The 19422-nt window shown below is 46.3% G+C and overlaps 1 protein-coding gene and 1 pseudogene across 3 annotated transcripts in view; both read left to right on the top strand.

Annotated features, from left to right (window-relative positions):
• The window catches only part of EFHD1 (EF-hand domain family member D1), a 51641-nt gene extending 34713 nt beyond the window's left edge, over positions 1–16928 (top strand). For all 3 annotated transcript variants that reach the window (XM_012434185.2, XM_012434186.3, XM_012434187.2), the window contains exons 3-4: positions 5118–5252; positions 15779–16928. In XM_012434185.2, coding sequence (XP_012289608.2) covers positions 5118–5252; positions 15779–15913 — 270 coding nt within the window. In that variant the 3' untranslated portion in view covers positions 15914–16928. The remainder of the gene's footprint in view (positions 1–5117; positions 5253–15778) is intronic.
• On the top strand, positions 12824–12920 carry LOC135273769 (small nucleolar RNA U13; annotated as a pseudogene).
• Positions 16929–19422: the final 2494 nt, after the last annotated feature.

Genomic DNA, 19422 nt, shown 5'->3' with positions numbered 1-19422 from the left:
GCCTGCCAAGTAGCTGGGATTACAGGCACATGCCGCCATGCCTAGCTAATTTTTTTTCTGTATTTTTAGTAGAGATGGGGTTTCACCATGTTCGCCAAGATGGTCTCAATCTCTTGACCTCTCATGATCCACCTGCTTCAGCCTCCCAAAATGCTGGGATTACAGGCGTGAGCCACCACGCCCGGCCGCCATTCATGCTTTCCTGTTCCATTATTTCACTCTGCTGTTTTCCACCTCTGCTGTAAGGCTTTAGTGGTCTGGGGCTGTGCTCACAGACTGAAAAGAGCATGGACTCAGTCTGTCATGCACAGCTAGGTCCCCAGAGTGAGATCTTTTACTTCTGAGCCTCAGTTTTTGTGTCTTTAAAATAGCAGTGTGAATACCTCTCCCTCAGGACCGTTATAAAAACTAAGTTCTTTTTCTGTGCCTTTGACAAGCTAGGAAGATATTCCTTACTGGAAACCGTATTTGTTGCCACCTTGGTCTTCACTTCCACCTTCTGAAATTGTGAGAAAGTAAATTTCTGTTGTGTGAGCCACCCAGTCTGCACAATTTTGTTCGGGCAGCCCCAGCAGATGACGACTACAACCCAGCAGCCCCAGCAGTGGCTCCCCGCAGCCCTGGCTGTGCTGGGCTGCCCGCCTGCCTGATCACGGTTGATTGGACCATGGATGGACCCCTGGTCTGACCAGGCCAATCCAATTCTCTCTCTTGGGATTTTGAAACTGGGGCTGAAGTGCTGCCTGTTGGCTCTGTAGATGTCTGTTCTTGGAAGGGTAATGCAGTGTGGGGTGCCCACTTTCTATCATGCAGACCAGCAGGAGAGATGGGGGAATCTTGCCTCCAGTCCTAAAAGCCTTGCCTCTCCCAGTTCCAGTCCTCCCCCAGGCCACTGCGTTTTTTCCTTGGGTTTTTGAGACATCCGTTTTGTTTGCTTAATTTATTTATTTTGAGACGGAGTGCTGCTTTTGTTGCCCAGGCTGGAGTGCAGTGGTGCAATCTCTGCTCACTGCAACCTTTGCCTCCCAGATTCAAGCGATTCTCCTGCCTCAGACTCCCAGGTAGCTGGGATTGCAGCATGCACTACCACACGTGGCTAATTTTGTTTTTGTTTGTTTGTTTGTTTGTTTTAGTAGAAACAGGGTTTCACCATGTTGGCCAGGCTGGTCTCGAACTCCTTACCTCAGGTGATCCACCTGCCTTGGCCTCCCAAAGTGCTGGGATTACAGGCGTAAGCACTGTGCCTAGCCAAGACATCTATTTTAAATAATGAATACTTCCTTTTTGCTTAAGTGAACCAGTTTATTTCTGTCACTTGCAACCTAAGAGTTCTAACTAATACTGAGGGAGCATTTGCATCACCCGCCACAGCCACAAAGTTAAAAATTCCCTGAATGTATCAGAAGCATCCATAGCTTGCGTGTGAAAGGGCTTCTTAGCTTTGTTCACTCTGTAGCTGTCTCTTTGTTTGCTACCTCTCCTTCTCTCCCCCTCTTTCTGCACAGTCACAGTTAGGACAGTTTCCAATTCTTCTACCACATGCCCGGCTCTGTGGACTATAAATAGGAAGACAAACAAGGCTGGGCAGTTGGAGAAATTGTCATTTAGAGTGGTTGGGGATTGTAATAAAATTAAATGGGACTGTCTGGCATGCTTCTTGGAAGGCTGGACACTTTCAGCTTGAGCCGGGTTTTTTTCCTTCTTTAACTGGCTAGGGTAGGGGGGACCCCTGAGTTGTGACAGCGATGCTGCTGGTCACCTGCTGACCTGGCAGAGTGAGTGGATGCACTCTGGATATGCCTCAGTCCTGAGGGTTCAGAGGAAACAGCTCTGGGGAAGGGACCCGTGAGGAGAGCTTTCCCTCACGTTTCCAGTTCATGAAACCCGTCTGTGAACTGTCACCTTCACTCTGGATGTGAGAAGGCCAAGCCTCAGGGATAGAGAGAGTCCCTGAGGTCACCTGGGTGGGCACTGGCTGGGGGTGTTGCTCCACCTTTTCTTTTTTTAAAAAAATTTTTATTATTTTATTTTATTTTGAGATGGAGTCTTGCTCTGTCACCCTGGCTGAAATGCAGTGGCATGATCTTAGCTCACTGCAACCTCCACCTTCCAGATTCAAGCGATTCTTGTGCCTCAGCCTCCTGAGTAGCTGGGATTACAGGCGAGTACCACCATGCCTGGCTAATTTTTGTATTTTTAGTAGAGACGAGGTTTCACCATGTTGGCCAGGCTGGTCTCGAACTCCTGACCTTAAGTGATCCACCCTCCTCAGCCTCCCAAAGTGCTGGGATTACAGGTGTGAGCCACCGCGCCCGGCCAGTGCTCCATCTTTTCACAGCTGCCTTTCTGAGCCCCGGAGAGCACTGGCCTCGTGGGGCTGCCTGTTCTGTTTGCCTCATGGAAGAAGGCAATGGGGCCTTCTGTGAAGGAAATGCCTTAAGGATAGCAGGGCACAGTGACCAGTACGCCAGTCCCTCCCTGCACATGCCTCTTATCTGCAGCCCTGAAGTCTGCTGCTTTCATCTTTTCCACTCCTGTGTCCCCATCCCCTTGACCTCCAATCTATTCTTGGGGGACCTGGCCTCCTCTAAGGGGCCTGTTTTGTTTCAAGCCAGTGTTCAGGCTCTGATCATCCGCAGCAAGCTGAGTCTCTGCCGGCCTCTAGTGAGAGAGTTTGAAGCTGCAGGTAGATGAACAGGGCTGACCGTCGGCCTCTCTGTGGACATCTTGCTCTGTCCCTTGCTTTGTATTTGACAATATCCACCGTGGCGTTAGGACCCTGAAGGAAGCAATGGAATAGGGTGCGTTTTGGGGTTGCAGTGGTTGATACTCTCACCTGTAAGAAACTCACTTCCCTCTAGGGATTGAGAGCCTTGGTGGTAACAGATACTCAAGTGGGGATTTGGAAGGCCTGTAGACATTGCTTAATCTATCACTCTGCCTTAAGTAATGTTCTTTTCCCTTTTGAGAAGGCATTCTTTTAGGGAAGAGGGTCTTGAAGAAAGACCTGGAAACCTGAGATTTTCCTGTGGGTGCACACATCCTAGGAAGCACCTGAAAACCCGGAGAGGCCCGCTCTCGATGATGACTTGGAACACATCACTTTATATTCTTTCCAAATGGAAAAATAAATCGTGAAGGTTGGACAGCAGTTGTTTGACGAGTAAATCTATTAAAATTACTTAAAGAAGAGAATTAAAAAAGCCACAGATTTCCTTGGGAGAGGACAAGAAGATGGGGGACCTGCCATTTAAATTCGGCCAATTTATGGCTGGGCATGGTGGCTCATGCCTATAATCCCAGCACTTTGGGAGGCCAAGGTGGATGGATTGCCTGAGCCCAAGAGTTCAAGTCCAGCCTGGTCAACATGGTGAAACCCCACCTCTACTAAAAATGCAAAAATTAGCCAAGCGGGGTGGCACGCACCTGTAATTCTGGCTACTTGGGAGGCTGAGGTGGGAGGCTCACTTAAACCCGGGAGGCAGAGGTTGCAGGGAGCCAAGACAGCATCACTGCACTCCAGCCTAGGCGACAGAGCGAGACTCTGTCTCAAAAAAAAAAAAAAAGTTTGGCCAATTTATTTATTTAAAAATTTGTTCTTTGGAGGCCTGAAGATTAATTTATTCAGGTCACATTTTGAATCTGGAAGAGGAGGCTGGATTATTGAACACATGATGCAAGGATTACTAACCAACCATTTGGAAGAAAATAAGGTTAATGAGTAATCTCACATGATAGATAAGAATAAATTTCAGAGATTAAATATTTACATGTTTTTTAAAAAAAAAGAAGCCATAAAAGTTGTAGACAAAACATAGGTGATTATTTATGTAACCTTGGTGCTGAGGAAGGTTTTTCTAAGCATAACACTTTATGTAAAATTTTTGAAAGTTGAAAATTGCTATAAACATACTTAAAAGCAAGTTACAGAGCTAAAGTATTTGAAATATACCAGGTTCCATGAAGATCTTTAACAAATGATAAGAAAGTTAAACAATCTAATGTAAAAATGAGACACACAAGAAAAATACAAGTGGTTAAAAAAACCATTGGAAATATTATTTAGTTTTTAAAAAATAGTATATACAGGTTTATTTGATTTTTCTTTTGTCACTGTAAACTAGGATGCTATTAATTTTTTACTTTCATAGATAATGTTTAAACCATTGTAGGAATTTTTCTGAAGGATAAATTCCCAGCAGTGGAATTAATGGTTGAAAGGGCAAAAAGCGTCTTATTTTCAGTAAACATTTCCAAAGTACCCATCAGGGCCAGGCTCAGTGCCTCACACCTGTAATCTCAGCACTTTTAGGAGGCTGAGGCAGGAGGATCACTTAAGACCAGGATTTTTGACCAGGATCACTTAAGACCAGGATCGCTGAGACCAGCCTGGGCGACATGGAAGACCCTGTCTCTACAAATTAAAAAAAAAAAATTAGCCAGGTGTGGTGGCAGGTACCTGTTGTCCCAACTACTCAGGAATCTGAGCCCAGGAGGCTGAGGTTGCAGTGAACTGTGATCGTATCATGGTACTCCAGAGTGAGACCCTGTCTCAAGAAAATAAATTTAAAAAGTTTGAGGGCCAGGCCCAGTGGCTCATGCCTGTAATCCCAGCACTTTGGGAGGCCAAGGCAGGTGGATCACCTGAGGTCAGGAGTTGGAGACCAGCCTGGCCAACATGGTAGAACCCCATCTCTACTAAAAGTACAAAAATTAGCTGGGCGTGGTGGCGTGCACCTGTAATCCTGGCTACTCAGGCGGCTGAGACAGAAGAATCACTTGAACCCAGAAGGTGGAGGTTGTGGTGAGCCAAGATCACACCACTGCCCTCCAGCCTGGGTGACAGAGGGAGACTCTATCTCAAAAAATAAAAGTAAAAAGTTCAAGTCAGTTTACACTCTCAACAAATAAATATGAGGGTGCCCATTTCCCTATATCCTTGGGGAAAAGGAGCATTTTTGGCAATCTGATAAGGGGAAAAAATAATTTGCCACATGCATACATAAAGACCTTTCTTAAGAGATTGGCAGAGTGACATCGGCTTGGGCCAGAACTTGGGCTAGTTGTGAATCTCTCGGTGAGGCTGATTCTGGTTCCCTGCTTTCCTTCCCCTGTAGTTTCTGCTCATTTTCCACAAGGCTGCGGCCGGGTTGCTGCAGGAGGACAGCGGGCTGATGGCGCTGGCAAAGCTCTCTGAGATCGATGTGGCCCTGGAGGGCGTCAAAGGTGCCAAGACCTTCTTTGAAGCCAAGGTAGGTGCTTCATTCCTTCTGCGAGGAGCAACCACTCCCACCCTTCACCCTGCCCACCAGGCTGGGGCTGTCATTTTCATCTATACAGAGCACACCTGCAGAAACAGACCAGGAGGGTCCTCCAAGTCCCCCGCCTACTGGCACAGTGGGTGCCAGACCACCTGAGTTCAGACTCTGCCTCCTCCATCTCCCTACCCTGTCCACTCTGAGCCTCAGTGTCTTCATCTGTATGATGGAGGGGTGGCAATAGAATTGCCTGAAGGATTCAATGAGTTCACGATGTAAAAGTGTTTATCAAGTGCCTGGCTCACTGTGAGCCCTTCGTAGGTCGTATGGGCTGCTGGGACTCTTGTGGAGTTTTGTTTTAGTTTATCCTGGGAGCTTGCCCAGAGACAGAATGTCCTTGGTGACACATCCTGGCCTGGCCAGGCCCCTAAAGAGGACTCTAAATTCTCACTTCTCTTTGATGCTGCTTGGAGACAGATTTCATCATCTCTCTGCCATGCTGAAAGCCTAGGGCTCTCATCTGACAGGGTCAGGGACAGGCCAACCGCTCATTGTGCCTTAAACACTGGCATCATGTATCCAATCCTGAAAGTGGTTTGGCCCTTCCTTCCTGACTTAGCATTGATTCAGCCCATCTCCGGCAAAGCCAGGCATCGTGTTGAGTTCTAAGATACAACTCCTTTCTAAGGGTGAAGTGGACCTAACTGTTACCCTTCCCAGGGTGCATACATAGTCCAGTGAAGAAAGCAAGCTCCACAATGGTACAGAGAGCACAGGGAGGAGGGAAGGGTTATTTTGCAGGGATGGGTCTTCTCTATCCATTGAGTGTTTAACATGCAGATGTCTTTTTTTTCTTTTCTTTTCTTTTCTTTTTTTTTTTTTTTTTTGAGATGAAGTCTTGCTGTGTGGCCCAGGCTGGAGTACAGTGGTGCAATCTTGGCTCACTGCAATCTCTGCCTACCAGGTTCAAGCAATTCTCTTGCCTCAGCCTCCTGAGCAGCTGGTTCTACAGGCATGTGCCACCATGCCCAGCTGATTTTTTGTATTTTTAGTAGAGACAAGGTTTTACCATATTGGCCAGGCTGGTCTCGAACTCCTGACCTCATGGTCCAACCATCTCTGCCTCCCAAAGTGCTGGGATTACAGGCGTGAGCCACTGCGCCCAGCCACAGATGTCTTATAATGCCTTGGGAAAGGTACTAGGGTTAAGAGCCCGAGCTTAGCAGGACGCTTTCTTCAGTCCACTGCTACAGTGCAAGGTGGTACGTGCTCTAGTTGAAGAAGGTCTAAGTGTCTGGGAATGTCTTATCTGGGCATTCAAGACCTGTTATAATCTGGCTCTGATCCCTGCTTCTGCCTCATCCACCCCCTTCAAATGCTGCCGTGCCTTTCCCAACCGGATCTGCTGTTCCCTCTGCCTGAACGCCCCACCCTAATGCCTCTGCCTTGAAAACTCTGCTTCTTCATCCAGACCCACATTGAAGAGTTCCCTCCCATGGGCTGCTTCCCACACATCCTCTTCTGTGCACCTCCAGTACATGTAGAAGTGGTGTTATAATTTATCTTTTTTTATTTTTTGAGATGGAGGTTCGCTCTTGTTGCCCAGGCTGGAGTGCAATGGAGCAATCTCGACTCACTACAACCTCCACCTTCCAGGTTCAAGTAATTCTGCCTCAACCTCCCGAGTAGCTGGGATTACAGGCATGCACCACCACACCCAGCAAATTTTGTATTTTTAGTAGAGATGAATGAGGTTTCTCCATGTTGGTCAGGGTGGTCTCAAACTCCCGACCTCAGGTGATCTGACCGCCTCAGCCTCCCAAAGTGCTGGGATTACAGATGTGAGGCACCGCGCCCGGCCTATAATTTTATCTTTTTTTTTTGAGACGGAGTCTCACTCTGTCGCCCAGGCTGGAGTGCAGTGGTGTGATCTCTGCTTGCTGCAACCTCTGTCTCCTGGGTTCAAGTGATTCTTCTGCCTTAGGCTCCCAAGTAGCTGTGACTACAGGTGTGTACCAACATACCTGGCTAATTTTTGTATTTTTTAAAGTAGAGATGAGGTTTTACCATATTGGCCAGGCTGGTCTCAAACTCCTGACCTTGTGATCCGCCCACCTCAGCCTCTCAAAGTGCTGGGATTACAGGTGTGAACCACCGTGCCCAGCCATAATTTATCTTTTCAAGCACTCTTAAGATGCTTTTGGTAAGAATATAAATTGACCCAACTTTTTATTTTATATTTTTTGAGATGGAGTCTTGCTCTGCTGCCCAGGCTGGCGTGCAGTGGCAGGATCTTGGCTCGCTGCAACTTTGACCCAACTTTTTGTAGAGCAGTTTGGAACTAACTGTTCACATTTTATATTTTTCCCTTCCGGAATTCTACCTGTTAAGACTTCTTTTTTTTTTTTTTTTTTTTTTTAAGACAGAATCTTGCTCTGTCACCCAGGCTGGAGTGCAGTGGTGTGATCTCGGCTCGCTGCAACCTCCTCCCAGGTTCAAGAGATTCTCCTGCCTCAGCCTCCTGAGTAGCTGGGACTACAGGCATGTGCCACCATGCCCAGCTAATTTTTTAGAAGAGACAGTGTTTTACCATATTGGTCAGGCTGGTCTTGAACTCCTGACCTCATGATCCACCTGCCTTGGCCTCCCAAAATGCTAGGATTACAGGCATGAACCACCACACCCATGCAAATACACACAGATGTATGGACAAGGATTTTCATACAGTATTGCTGGTAATAGAGAAAAATTAGAAATAACCAAAACTTCCATTATCAGGGAAGTGAGTCCATGGTAATATACCTACACGTATGCACACTCCGCAGCTGTCAAAAGATGAGATGCAGCTGCATGTCTGTGTGGACAGATGTCCAGAATAAATGAAGCAAGACGATATGCTGGAAACCTAATTTTGTAAATATAAAATTCAACCTGGATAATTATATGCCAAAGTATCAGTAATCGTTTTGTCTGAGGGATTGATTTTTATTTTTGTCATGTTTTACAATGAGTGTGCATTATTTTTATAATTGGAGAAAAGATGAAAAGAATGACAATAAAAATGTTTGCAACTCGTTATGTTTACAGGTCCGCCTCCTCACCCAGACTCAAAGGCAGAGTAGGTGTGATACCTTGGTAATTACAGTGCCTGGTATATAATGGCCCTCAATAAACGTTTGTGTGAATGACAAATGGAGGGCATGTCGCTGGGATTTGGGAGAGGGCCATAAAGGAGCTGCCATTTGTGACAGATGTTCCGAGATGAATGGGGACTCACCTTGTAATCAAGGAAGGGAGGGCTTTGTGATCGTGGGAACAGCAAGAGGAAGACTCCAAGGCATGGAGGGTGAGGCGCGTTTGGAGGCTGGAGAGGCGTGGAGCTGTGAGGATACAGGATGTGTGAGGGAGCAGGGCTGCCGACGTGGCTGGAGGTGGAAGCCAAGATGAAAATATGGCGACCCCCAGCCTGGCCAATATGGTGAAACCCCGTCTCCATGAAAAATACAAAAATTAGCTGGATATGGTGGCACGCATCTGTAATCCCAGCTAGTTGGAAAGCTGAGGCAGGAGAATTGCCTGAACCTTTCTGCAGTGAGCTCAGATTGTGCCATTGCATTCCAGCCTGGGTGACAAAGTGACTCCACCTCAAAAAGAAAGAAAGAGAGAAAGAGAGAGAGAGAGTGAGAAAATATGGGGAAGGAATGAAGGAGGAAGGAAGGAAATATGGCAATCAGGGACTAGGCCAGCACTTGCCAGCCATGTGGTCCGTGACTCAGATAGGATGGCTCCCGGCTGCACTAGACACCACTGGACAGAGAGCTCCAGCCTCCCCAGGGTCAAGGGGAGCCCTTCTCTGGGCACCTCATTGAGAAGGTCAGACCTTCCCCAGACTGCTGAGTGTCAGAACCACCTGCACACCAGCTTCCCAGACCCACCCTCATTCACCTGGGATTTCTCCAAGGTGGGTTGCAAGAAATGTGTAGGTGATGGAGCTGTCACGTGATTCCATGCACAGCCGCAGGGGCTGGGGAGGTGTTTGAGCAGAGCCTTGACATGATTGGGGTGGCCACTATGAGGATGGACTTGCCTGGGGACAGGTTAGACTCAGGGAAGTTTTCACAGATGTCTTGAGAAGAATCGTGGGTCCAATATGGGTAGTGACAACCGGACTAGGGAGGAGGAGAGGACAAATTGAGAGCTCTCTAGAAGTCTCAGTGTTCATGACCACTCAGTTGGAGGTGGGAGGTAAGTGCCATGAGGTTTATAAGGAGGGGAGTTGATATTTTTCATCAAGACCAGCCTCCCGGGCCAAGGGCAGTGGCTCATGTCTGTAATCCCAGCACTTTGGGAGGCTGAGACAGGAGGATCACTTGAAGTCAGGAGTTCAAGACCAGCTTGGCCAACGTGGTAAAAACCCTGTCTCTGTTAAAAATGCAAAAATTAGCTGGGCGTGGTGGCACCGCGCCTGTAATCCTGGCTGGAGAATCACTTGAGCCCAGAGGCAGAGAGGTTGCAGTGAGTTGAGATCATACCATTGCACTCCAGCCTGGGTGATGGAGGAAGACTATGTCTAAAAAAAAAAAAAAAAAAAATCGGCCTCCTCATATTCCAGAATGGCTGAGGTTGAGGAGGAAAACTTATGAACCGGGTTTTGGTGTCAAGTGTGAGGTGACTTCAGGCACGGGAAAGGCGTGCCCCTTCATTTGAAGGCCATAATGTTGGTTGCAAATAGTTTCTGATCACGCCCTGTTTGACAGAACCTGGTAACTCCTGACTGCGTGAGAGGCTAGGGAATGGCTTTTTTTCTGGGATCTGTCTGCCTGGCTGTAATTATGCCAATAGGGAAGATGAAGGTCCTGAATGTTGAGGGTCATGGAGTAATTTCTTCTACACATGCCCAATTCTGAACCCACCATTGGCAAATGCTGGAATATCATTATTCCAACTGGGTTCTCCTGGACCTGGGATGGAGTCAGTCTCCCTTAGGCCCCTGGGCCATGTGCCAGGCCTCATAGGAAGAAATAAGGCAGGAAATGGGTGCTTCTGGGCACCTCACAACATAGACCACAGGAGTTAACTTCCCAAGACACAAGTTGAAAGCAAGGATTAGAGATTGACCTATGGCAGAACAGAGCGGTGCCAGGACTGTGGGGAAGGCGGCATTTAGGCCTTTGGAGGAGAAGAAGGTGTAATCAGAGGTACAAGGAAACCCTGCAGAAATGCTATTTTGGAGGACAGGAGCAAGCAGTTTTTTTTTTTTTTACTAATTCCATTTTTTTTTTTTTTTGAGACAGAGTCTCACTGTGTCACCAGGCTGGAGTGCAGTGGCACAATCTCAGCTCACTGCCACCTCTGCCTCCCAGGCCCAAGCAATTCTCCTGCCTCAGCCTGCCTAGTAGCTGGGACTATAGGCATATGCCACCACACCCAGCTAATTTTTTGTATTTCCAGTAGAGACGGGATTTCACTCTGTTAGCCAGGATGGTCTCAATCTCCTGATCTCATGATCTGCCTGCCTCAGCCTCCCAAAGTGCTGGGATTACAGGCATGAGCCACCACGCCCAGCCATAGACAGGAGCAGTTTTTAGAAGAGATTAGGCTGGGTGCAGTGGCTCACACCTGCACACTTCGGGAAGCTGAGGCAGGAGAACTGCTCAAGCCCAGGAGTTGAAGGTTGCAGTGAGCTATGATCACACCACTGCACTACAGCCCAGGTAACAGAGCAAGACCCTGTCTCTAAAACAAAAGAAAGCAAACAAAACAATACTGAGGGTTTTTTTTTCTTTTTTTAAAGAGACGGGATTTCACCATGTTGGTCAGGCTGGTCTTGAACGCCTGACCTCAGGTGATCCACCCGTTTCAGCCTCCCAAAGTGCTAGGATTACAGGCATGAGCCACCACGCCTGGCCCAGAGTTTTTAGTCCCTACCACTAGGGATTCTAATTCCATAAGAGTAAAAGTGGCCAGGTGCAGTGGCTCACACCTGTAACGCTAGCACCTTGGGAGACCAAGGTGGGAGGATTGTTTAAGCCCAGGAGTTTGAGACTGGCCTGGACAACATGGCAAGACCCCATCTCTGTTAAATAAATAAATAAATAAATAAATAAACTCTCTCTCTATATATAAGCATATATCTTGCCGTTAATATTCTCAGTTACCTGTCTTCAGAAATGGACCCCTGTGAAATGAAGGGGGAGTTTAGAAAATGGACACTGTGATTTTTTACTGAAATGGGAGCATCCAGGCCTGGCACAGTAGCTCATGCCTGTAATCCCAGCACTTTGGGAAGCTGAGGTGGGAGGATTGCTTAAAGTAGAGTTTGAGACCAGCCTGGGCAACATAGTGAGACCTTGTCATTACAAAAACAAACAAAAATATTAGCTGAATGTGGTGGTGCATGCCTGTTTTCCCAGCTACTCAGGAGGCTGAATCAGGAGGAACACTTGAGGCTGGGAGATTGAGGCTGCAGTGAGCTATGAATACATCACTGCACTCCTGTCTGGGTGACAGAGAAAGACCCTGCCTCAAAAAAAAAAAAAAAAAAAAATTTAGAAAGTTAAGAACTCTGCTCCAACTTCCCCAAAAGACAGTTAAACGTTGAGAAATGTGAGGATAACTTCTTCCCTTGACCTCCAAAGTTATAAAAAGAATGCAAACATATTGAAAAAGATCATATCATATTCATTCTCTGAAGCCATTGATTCTGATAAAGTCAGATAAAAACGATACAGTAGAAAAAAATTTATGTCAATTAATGTAGCTCTAAGAATCTTAAGACTTCAGGGATCGGGTACAGTGGCTCATGTCTGTAATCCCAGAACTTTGGGAGGCCAAAGTGGGCACATCACTTGAGATCAGGAGTTCGAGACCAGCCTGGTCAACATGGTGAAACCCCATCTCTACTAAAAAAAACAAAAATTACATGGGCATGGTGGCTCGTCCCTGTAATCTCAGCTACTCAGGAGGCTGAGGCAGGAGAATCACCTGCACCCAGGAGGTGGAGGTTGCCATGAGCTGAGATCCCACACTATCTGAGCTCCAGCCTGGGCGACAGAATAAGGATCCATCTCAAAAAAAAAAAAATTCTTAAAACTTCAAAAAAATGGAAAGCAGTCATTACGTTTGAGGAGATATATGTTAAAACTACAATCTTAATTTGAAAATTTTGTTGGTATCATAGGTATATCAAGAAAAAAGTGGTCATTTTAATTAAATATCTCAAAGATATTTGGTAAAGTTTAATACCCATTCATAATAAAACATTTTAAAATAAGAAAACAATGCTGCTTTAACATGATAAGAGTATTTACTTCCCTCATAAATATCAAGACAGTCTATAAAGCAATAATATTAAATAATGCAGTATGGGTGCAGGAATAAACAAATCAGTCAGTGGAACAGAATAGAGAATAGAAATAGATCTTTTTCACGTGGGAATTTAGGATATGAAGAAGATCGGGAGAATAATGGCTAGCAGTAAAAGGCATTGAGATAATTAGCTATGCACTTAGGAAGATAAAGTCAAGTCCCTACTTGATACTCCTCACTAAAATCAGTGGGCTTAGATCCTTTCGTGGTTCATAATTTGGTGACTAGCTTTTCATGCCCGTGTGTGCAATGCGCCTCCCTCCCATCTTGTTGTCAGCACGTTGCCTTCTGATGGGAAAGACAGAAAAACAAGTAAGTGAAATAAATGAGCTTATTTTTGTGGCTTAAGGGGCCAAATGAGAACACAAAACCATACAGGTATTAAAAGGAAATACAGGAAAATGGGTTTAGAACCTTGGGGGTTTAGAAGACCTTCAACATGACATGAAATACAAATGGCAGAAAGGAAATGGTTGATCGATTTGATTACATCAAAGTTTTAAATATGTATATGGTCTAAAATGCCTTAAAGTTAAAAGATGAGCAAAAAACTGGAAGAAAGTAACTAAAATATGTATAACGAGGCTGATACCTAGTATTTATGAGGAAAGTAAGTATTCTTTTCTCTTTTTTTTTTTTTTTTTGAGGCAGAGTTTCGCTGTTGTTACTCAGGCTGGAGTGCAATGGTGCAATCTCGGCTCACCGCAACCTCCGCCTCCTGGGTTCAGGCAAATCTCCTGCCTCAGCCTCCCGAGTAGCTGGGATTACAGGCGCGCACCACCATGCCCAGCTAATTTTTGTATTTTTAGTAGAGACAGGGTTTCACCTTGTTGACCAGGATGGTCTCAATCTCTTGACCTCGTGATCCACCCGCCTCGGCCTCCCAAAGTGCTGGGATTATAGGCATTAGCCACCATGCCCGGCCTCATATTTTTTTTATATTATGTAAAGAAATGCAAATTGGGGCTGGGCTCAGTGGCACATACCCATAAATCCCAATGCTTTAAGAGGTTGAGAGGGAGAATCGCTTGAGCCGAGGAGTCTGAGACCAGCCTGGGCAACATAGTACAATCCCATCTCTACAAAATATAAAAAAATTAGCCTATATGTGGCATGCACCTATAGGCCCAGCTACTCAGGATGCTGAGGTGAGAGGATCGCTTGAACCCAGGAGTTCGAGGCTGCAGTGAACTATGATTGTGCCACTGCACTTCAACCTCAACCTGGGCAATGGAGCAATACTGTTTCTTTAAAAAAAAAAAAAAGATAAAAAAGGAACTGCAAATTAAAAAATAATAACTGAATAGAAATGTGGGCAAAGGATACAAATGGGCAATTTACAAAAGGGGAAATAAAGAAGGTGCCAATTTTTTGGCCTATCTGATTGGCAAAAAGGAAAAACATGAATGATAACCATGGCAAGGTTTTCGGGAAATGAGAGCTTCCAGTTCTTGATTGTGGGGGTGTAAATTGAAGCAGCTACTCATAGTCAAAGTAATGTACATAAGGCTGGGTGTGGTGGCTGATGCCTGTAATTCTAGCACTTTGGGAGATTGAGGCAGGTGAATTGCTTGAGCTCAGGGGTTCAAGACCAACCTGGGCAACATGGTAAAACCCCTTCTCTACTAAGAATACAAAAATTAGCCAGGCACGTCATGACATGTGCCTGTAATCCCAGCTACTCGAGAGGCTGAGGCTGGAGAATTGGTTGAGCCCTGGAGGCAGAGGTTACAAGGAGCTGAGATTGCGCCATTTGTACTCCAGCCTGGGTGACAGAGTGAGACTGTCTCAAAAAAAGAAAAAATGTACATACTCAGTGAGTTTGGAAATTTTACCAAATTGAGACACACACACACAGAGAATCAGTTCTAGAATATTTTTAGATCGGTTTATCTGATATTATATTATTGAAGACAAATTGTTAGATTTAAAATACTCAGATGGCACCAAATTCCATTCACAATACCAACAAAAACGTGTAATATCTAGAAGTAAATGTAGAATGACTGATTTAATGAGCAACATAAAGGCATAATTGAATGAAAACTGTGGCATTCAGGGGAAACTGTATTTTTTAAAATTATTATTATTTTTTTGAGATGGAGTCTAACTGCAGCCTCCACCTCCCAGGCTCAAGTGACTCTCCTGCCTCAGCCCCTGAGTAGCTGTTATCACAGGCAGACATCACCATGCCTGGCTAATTTTTATATTTTTAGTAGGGATGGGATTTCACTGTGTTGGTCAGGGTGGTCTCGAACTCATGGCCTCAGGTGATCCACCCACCTCGACCTCCCAAATTGTTGGGATTACAGGCGTAAGCCACTGTTCCCAGCCCAGGGAGAACTGTATTTTAAAGATATGCCTTATGAGCTGACAGACATTGTAGGTTAAAAAAAAAAAAAAGGTATCCCTTTGCCACATGCAGACAGATGCAATTTCAATCAAAATCCCCCGCATGAGCCACTGAGCCACAGGGCACAGTGGGTCATGCCTGTAATCCTGGCACTTTGGGAGGCCAAGGCTGATGGATCACCTGAGGTCAGGAGTTTGAGCAGCCTGACCAATACGGTGAAACGCTATCTCTACTAAAAATATAAAAATTAGCCAAGCCTGGTGGTGTGCGCCTGTAGTCCCAGCTACTCAGGAGGCTGAGACAAAAGAATTGCTTGATCCCAGGAGGCAGAGATTGCAGTGAGCCAAGATCATGCCACTGCACTCCAGCCTGGGCAACAGAGTGAGACTTCGTCCCAAAGGAAAAAAAAACTCCATTAGGGGTTTCATTTTGATTTGCCTTTTTCCCTAGAACTGAACAATAGTAGTGTGAAATTAAAAGGATGTACAAGTGGTTAATGAGCTGGGATGTTAAACTATATCCTGAAAAAAAAGTCAAGTAGAATGACCAACCCCAGCAAAAGAAGCACATGGGGGCACAGCAAGAAATCCAATAATGTGTTAGAGATGGTGTCCGCGCCAGCAGAAAGCAACTTCTGAAGGCCACATGGAGAAGAGTGCTCGCTGGCCTCCTGCCTGCCGTGGGCCCACGCTCCCTTGTCTCTAGGTCTGCACGATGGGCCGCTAGTTGACGTGTCAGCAGCTCCAGGGTCCTCTGCCATCCCTTACTCGGTTGGTCTGTGTCTGCTGTTTCTCTGCAGGTCCAAGCCTTGTCATCAGGCAGTAAGTTTGAAGCAGAGTTGAAAGCTGAGCAAGATGAGCGGAAGCGGGAGGAGGAGGAGAGGCGGCTCCGCCAGGCAGCCTTCCAGGAACTCAAGGCCAACTTCAGTACATAGTCCGGCCGACCTTGCTCTCCGCCCACAGCTGTGCCTCACCGATCCCCCAGGAAGAGATGGCTGGGCGTCTTCATCACTGCTGCCGGTCCCCTCCCTGAGCCAGCGTCTCCACCTCCACCCTGTGCCAGCTCCCATGCCAGCCTTCATTCCTCCCATTGTCCAACCCCCTCCGCGGGGGTCCTGGGGTGGCCCGGATACCTGCCCACCTCTGTCTCCCGCCTCTGCTCCTCCGCCCTACCTGTAGCCAGAACTTGTATCTTCTCAGCAAACTTCACTTTGCCCTCGTCCCTTTACCATTCCCCGTCAAAGAGGAGTCTGCTATGTCAATTTGTACAGACATGTCTGCCTTTTGGGTCGTCTGAGGAAATGCCCATTTTCTCGGTTAATTCTCTGCACTCCTCTCTGCTTCCTGCCCAGCTTCTCTGTTCCTGTCTTCGGTAGGATTCTGCCAGTTGCTTCTGCATCTTCTGTTCCTGGGTAATGGTGAGTCTTCATTGAGGAACAGCATGCCAGCACGGTGACACACAGTAGAGAAAGGACAGAGGTCTGTTCCTGCCTGCCACCCTTCTCCTGGCCCCTTAGCATTCCCCTAGTCCCTCTCTCCTCTTCCTGCTCCATTTATGTCTTTCAGCTCAGCCTTTTCCCACTCTTCAGCACTGTACTACTTCACTGTAAGAATGAAAGAATAGTTAGGATACCAGCGAGTAAAAGGGTTCCTGTTCACTCTGACTCTATGCAAATTATATTACAATGGACACCTGATATTCCCAAGTGACAGATCCAGGGCCTTTCAAAAATCCCCAGAGTCATCGCCATACTCACCATTAGCCAGTTTCTAACAATACTGTTCCACGGTATTCCGCTGTAGGTGTTCTTATCCCCCACACTTGGGAGTTCTTGGGGTTGCTCACAAACACTAGGGGTTTTTATTGTATTTTTAACAAATATGTCCTAATGTCATATTTATTCTCTTTTGTAACTGCTGTCTTTACAATAAAGAAATCATCTGCCTTTCTATCTTACAGCTGTTTCTTTTTAAATTGTACAAATGAATGTGACCATCACATCAATGTGCCTGGAATTTTCTTGAGGGTAGAGGCCAGGCACAGTGGCTCACACCTGTAATCCCCGCACTTTGGGAGGCCGAGGTGAGCAGATCACTTGAGGTCAGGAGTTCAAGACCGGCCTGACCAACATGGTGAAACCCCATCTCTACTAAAAATACAAGATTAGCCAGGAATGGTGGTGCCTGCCTATAGTCCCAGCTACCCAGGGAACTGAGGCAGGAGAACCACTGAAACCCAGGAGGCAGAGGTTGTAGTGAGCTGAGATTGCGCCACTGCACTCCAGCCTGGGTGACAGAGCGAGACTCTGTCACAAAAGAAAGGAAGGAAAGACAGAGAAAGAAAGAGAAAAGAGAAAGCAAGAAAGCAAGCAAGAGAAAGAAAGAGAAAGAAGGAAGGGAGGAAGGAAGGAATGAGAGAGTAGAGTATTTCTTCTTTTCTTTGTTTTTTTTTTTTTTTTTTTGAGATGGAGTCTTACTCTTTGCCCAGGCTGGAGTGCAGTGGCACGATCTCCAATCACCGTAACCTCTGCTTCCCAGGTTCTAGCGATTCTCCTGGCTCAGCTTCCCGAGTAGCTGGGATTACAGGTACATGCCACCATGCCCAGCTAATTTTTTGTATTTTTAATAGAGACAGGGTTTCACCATATTGGCCAGGCTGGTCTCAAACTCCTGACCTTGTGATCTGCCTGCGTCGGCTCCCATAGTGCTGGGATTACAGGTGTGAGCCACCACACCCGGCCGAGAGTAGAGTATTTTCTATAGGAGCCAAGTCCTATCCAGGGCTTCTGTTTGACACTGAGTCCTGAAGTATAGTTAGAAATGGGATCTAGAGGCCAGGCGTGGTAGCTCACATCTGTAGTCCCACCACTTTGGGAGGCCAAGGTGGGTGGATCACTTGAGTTCAGGAGTTGAAGACCAGCCTGCTCAACATGGTGAAACTGCATTTCTAGTAAAAATATAGCCGAGCTTGGTGGTGCATGCCTGTAATCCCAGCTACTCAGGAGGCTGAGGTGGGAGAATTGCTTGAACCAGGGAGGTGGAGGTTGCAGTGAGCAGAGATGGTGCCACTGCACTCCAGCCTGGATAACAGAACAAGACTCCATCTCAAAAAAAAAAAAAAAAAAAGAAAGAAATGAGAACTAGAGGGCTGGTTTTCACTCTATAGGATTCAGAGTACTGAGCTTATCAGTTGCACTCCCCTTTCCTTCTGTGAGGATGCCTTCAGCTGCAGGGAAAAACCGTAGCTTCATTTGCTTCCTAGATCCCCTGAAACTCTGATGAGAGCCAGTACCTCTCCCTCCCATGTATAATCCAGGATATTTGGGCTGCCCATGCAAGGACCTCTGTTCCAAGATACTACCCTTTGCTCCCCAGGAAGGATCATTCTGTTTCTATACATCATTTTTCTAGCTGTTGTCACCCTCTAGTCTCTCCACCAGAGGAGAGGGACATGAAAAAGGAGTGGAGAGATTCTTACCATGTGATCCAGCAATCCTGCTCCTTCCTATTTCTCCACATGACATGAGAGTTTATGTCCACACAAAAATCTGCACATGAAGCTTTTATTTTTGTTTTTGTTTTTGAGACAAGGTCTAGCACTGTCAGCCAGGCTAGAGCGCACTGGTGTGAACATGGCTCACTGCAGCCTCAACCTCCTAGGCTCAAGTGATCCTGCCCACTGAGCCACCTAAAGTGCTGGGATTACAGGCATGGGCCCCTGTGGCTGGCCTGTACATGAATCTTTATAGCAGCTTTATTCATAATTGCAAAAACTTGGAAATAAGATATTCCTCAATAGGTGAGTGCATAAGCTATGAAAAATCTGCACAATGGAATATTATTCAGCGATGAGAAGCATTTAGCAATAGAAAGAAATGAACTATCAAGTAATGAGAAGACATAGAGGAAACTTACATGCATATTGCTAAGTGAAACTCCAGTCCTGAGCTGGGTGTGGGTCACTTGCTCATAGTTCTAGTTGCTCATGGCTGAGGAAGGAGGATAGCTTTAGCCTCGGAGTTCGAGTGCAGCCTGTGCAACATGGTGAGATCCCATCTCAAAAAGGAAAAAAAAAAAAAGCCAATCTGGAAAGGCTACATACTATTTTGATACCAACTATGGTATGACATCCTGGAAAAGGTAAAAGCTTGGAGACAGTGAAAAGATAAGCAGTTGTCAGCAAGGAGAGAGGGAGGGATGAATAAATGCAGCACAGAGGACTTTTAGGGCAGTGAAACTTACTCTCTATGATGCTATTGATGCTGGTGGATACATGCCTTACACATTTGTCAAAACCCATAGAACGTGCAACACAGAATGCACCTAGGCTGAGTGCAGTGGTTCATGTCTGGAATCCCAGCACTTTGGAAGGCAGAGGCAGGAAGATCACTCAAGTTCAGGGGTTCGAGACCAGCCTGGGCAATATAGTTAGATCCTGTGTCTA

This window comes from Aotus nancymaae, unplaced genomic scaffold, assembly GCF_030222135.1.
Source record: "Aotus nancymaae isolate 86718 unplaced genomic scaffold, 86718_ANA_hifiasm-v0.15.2.pri h1tg000008l, whole genome shotgun sequence".
Taxonomy (NCBI): Eukaryota; Metazoa; Chordata; class Mammalia; order Primates; family Aotidae; genus Aotus; species Aotus nancymaae.
This window is presented reverse-complemented; position numbering and strand designations above follow the sequence as displayed.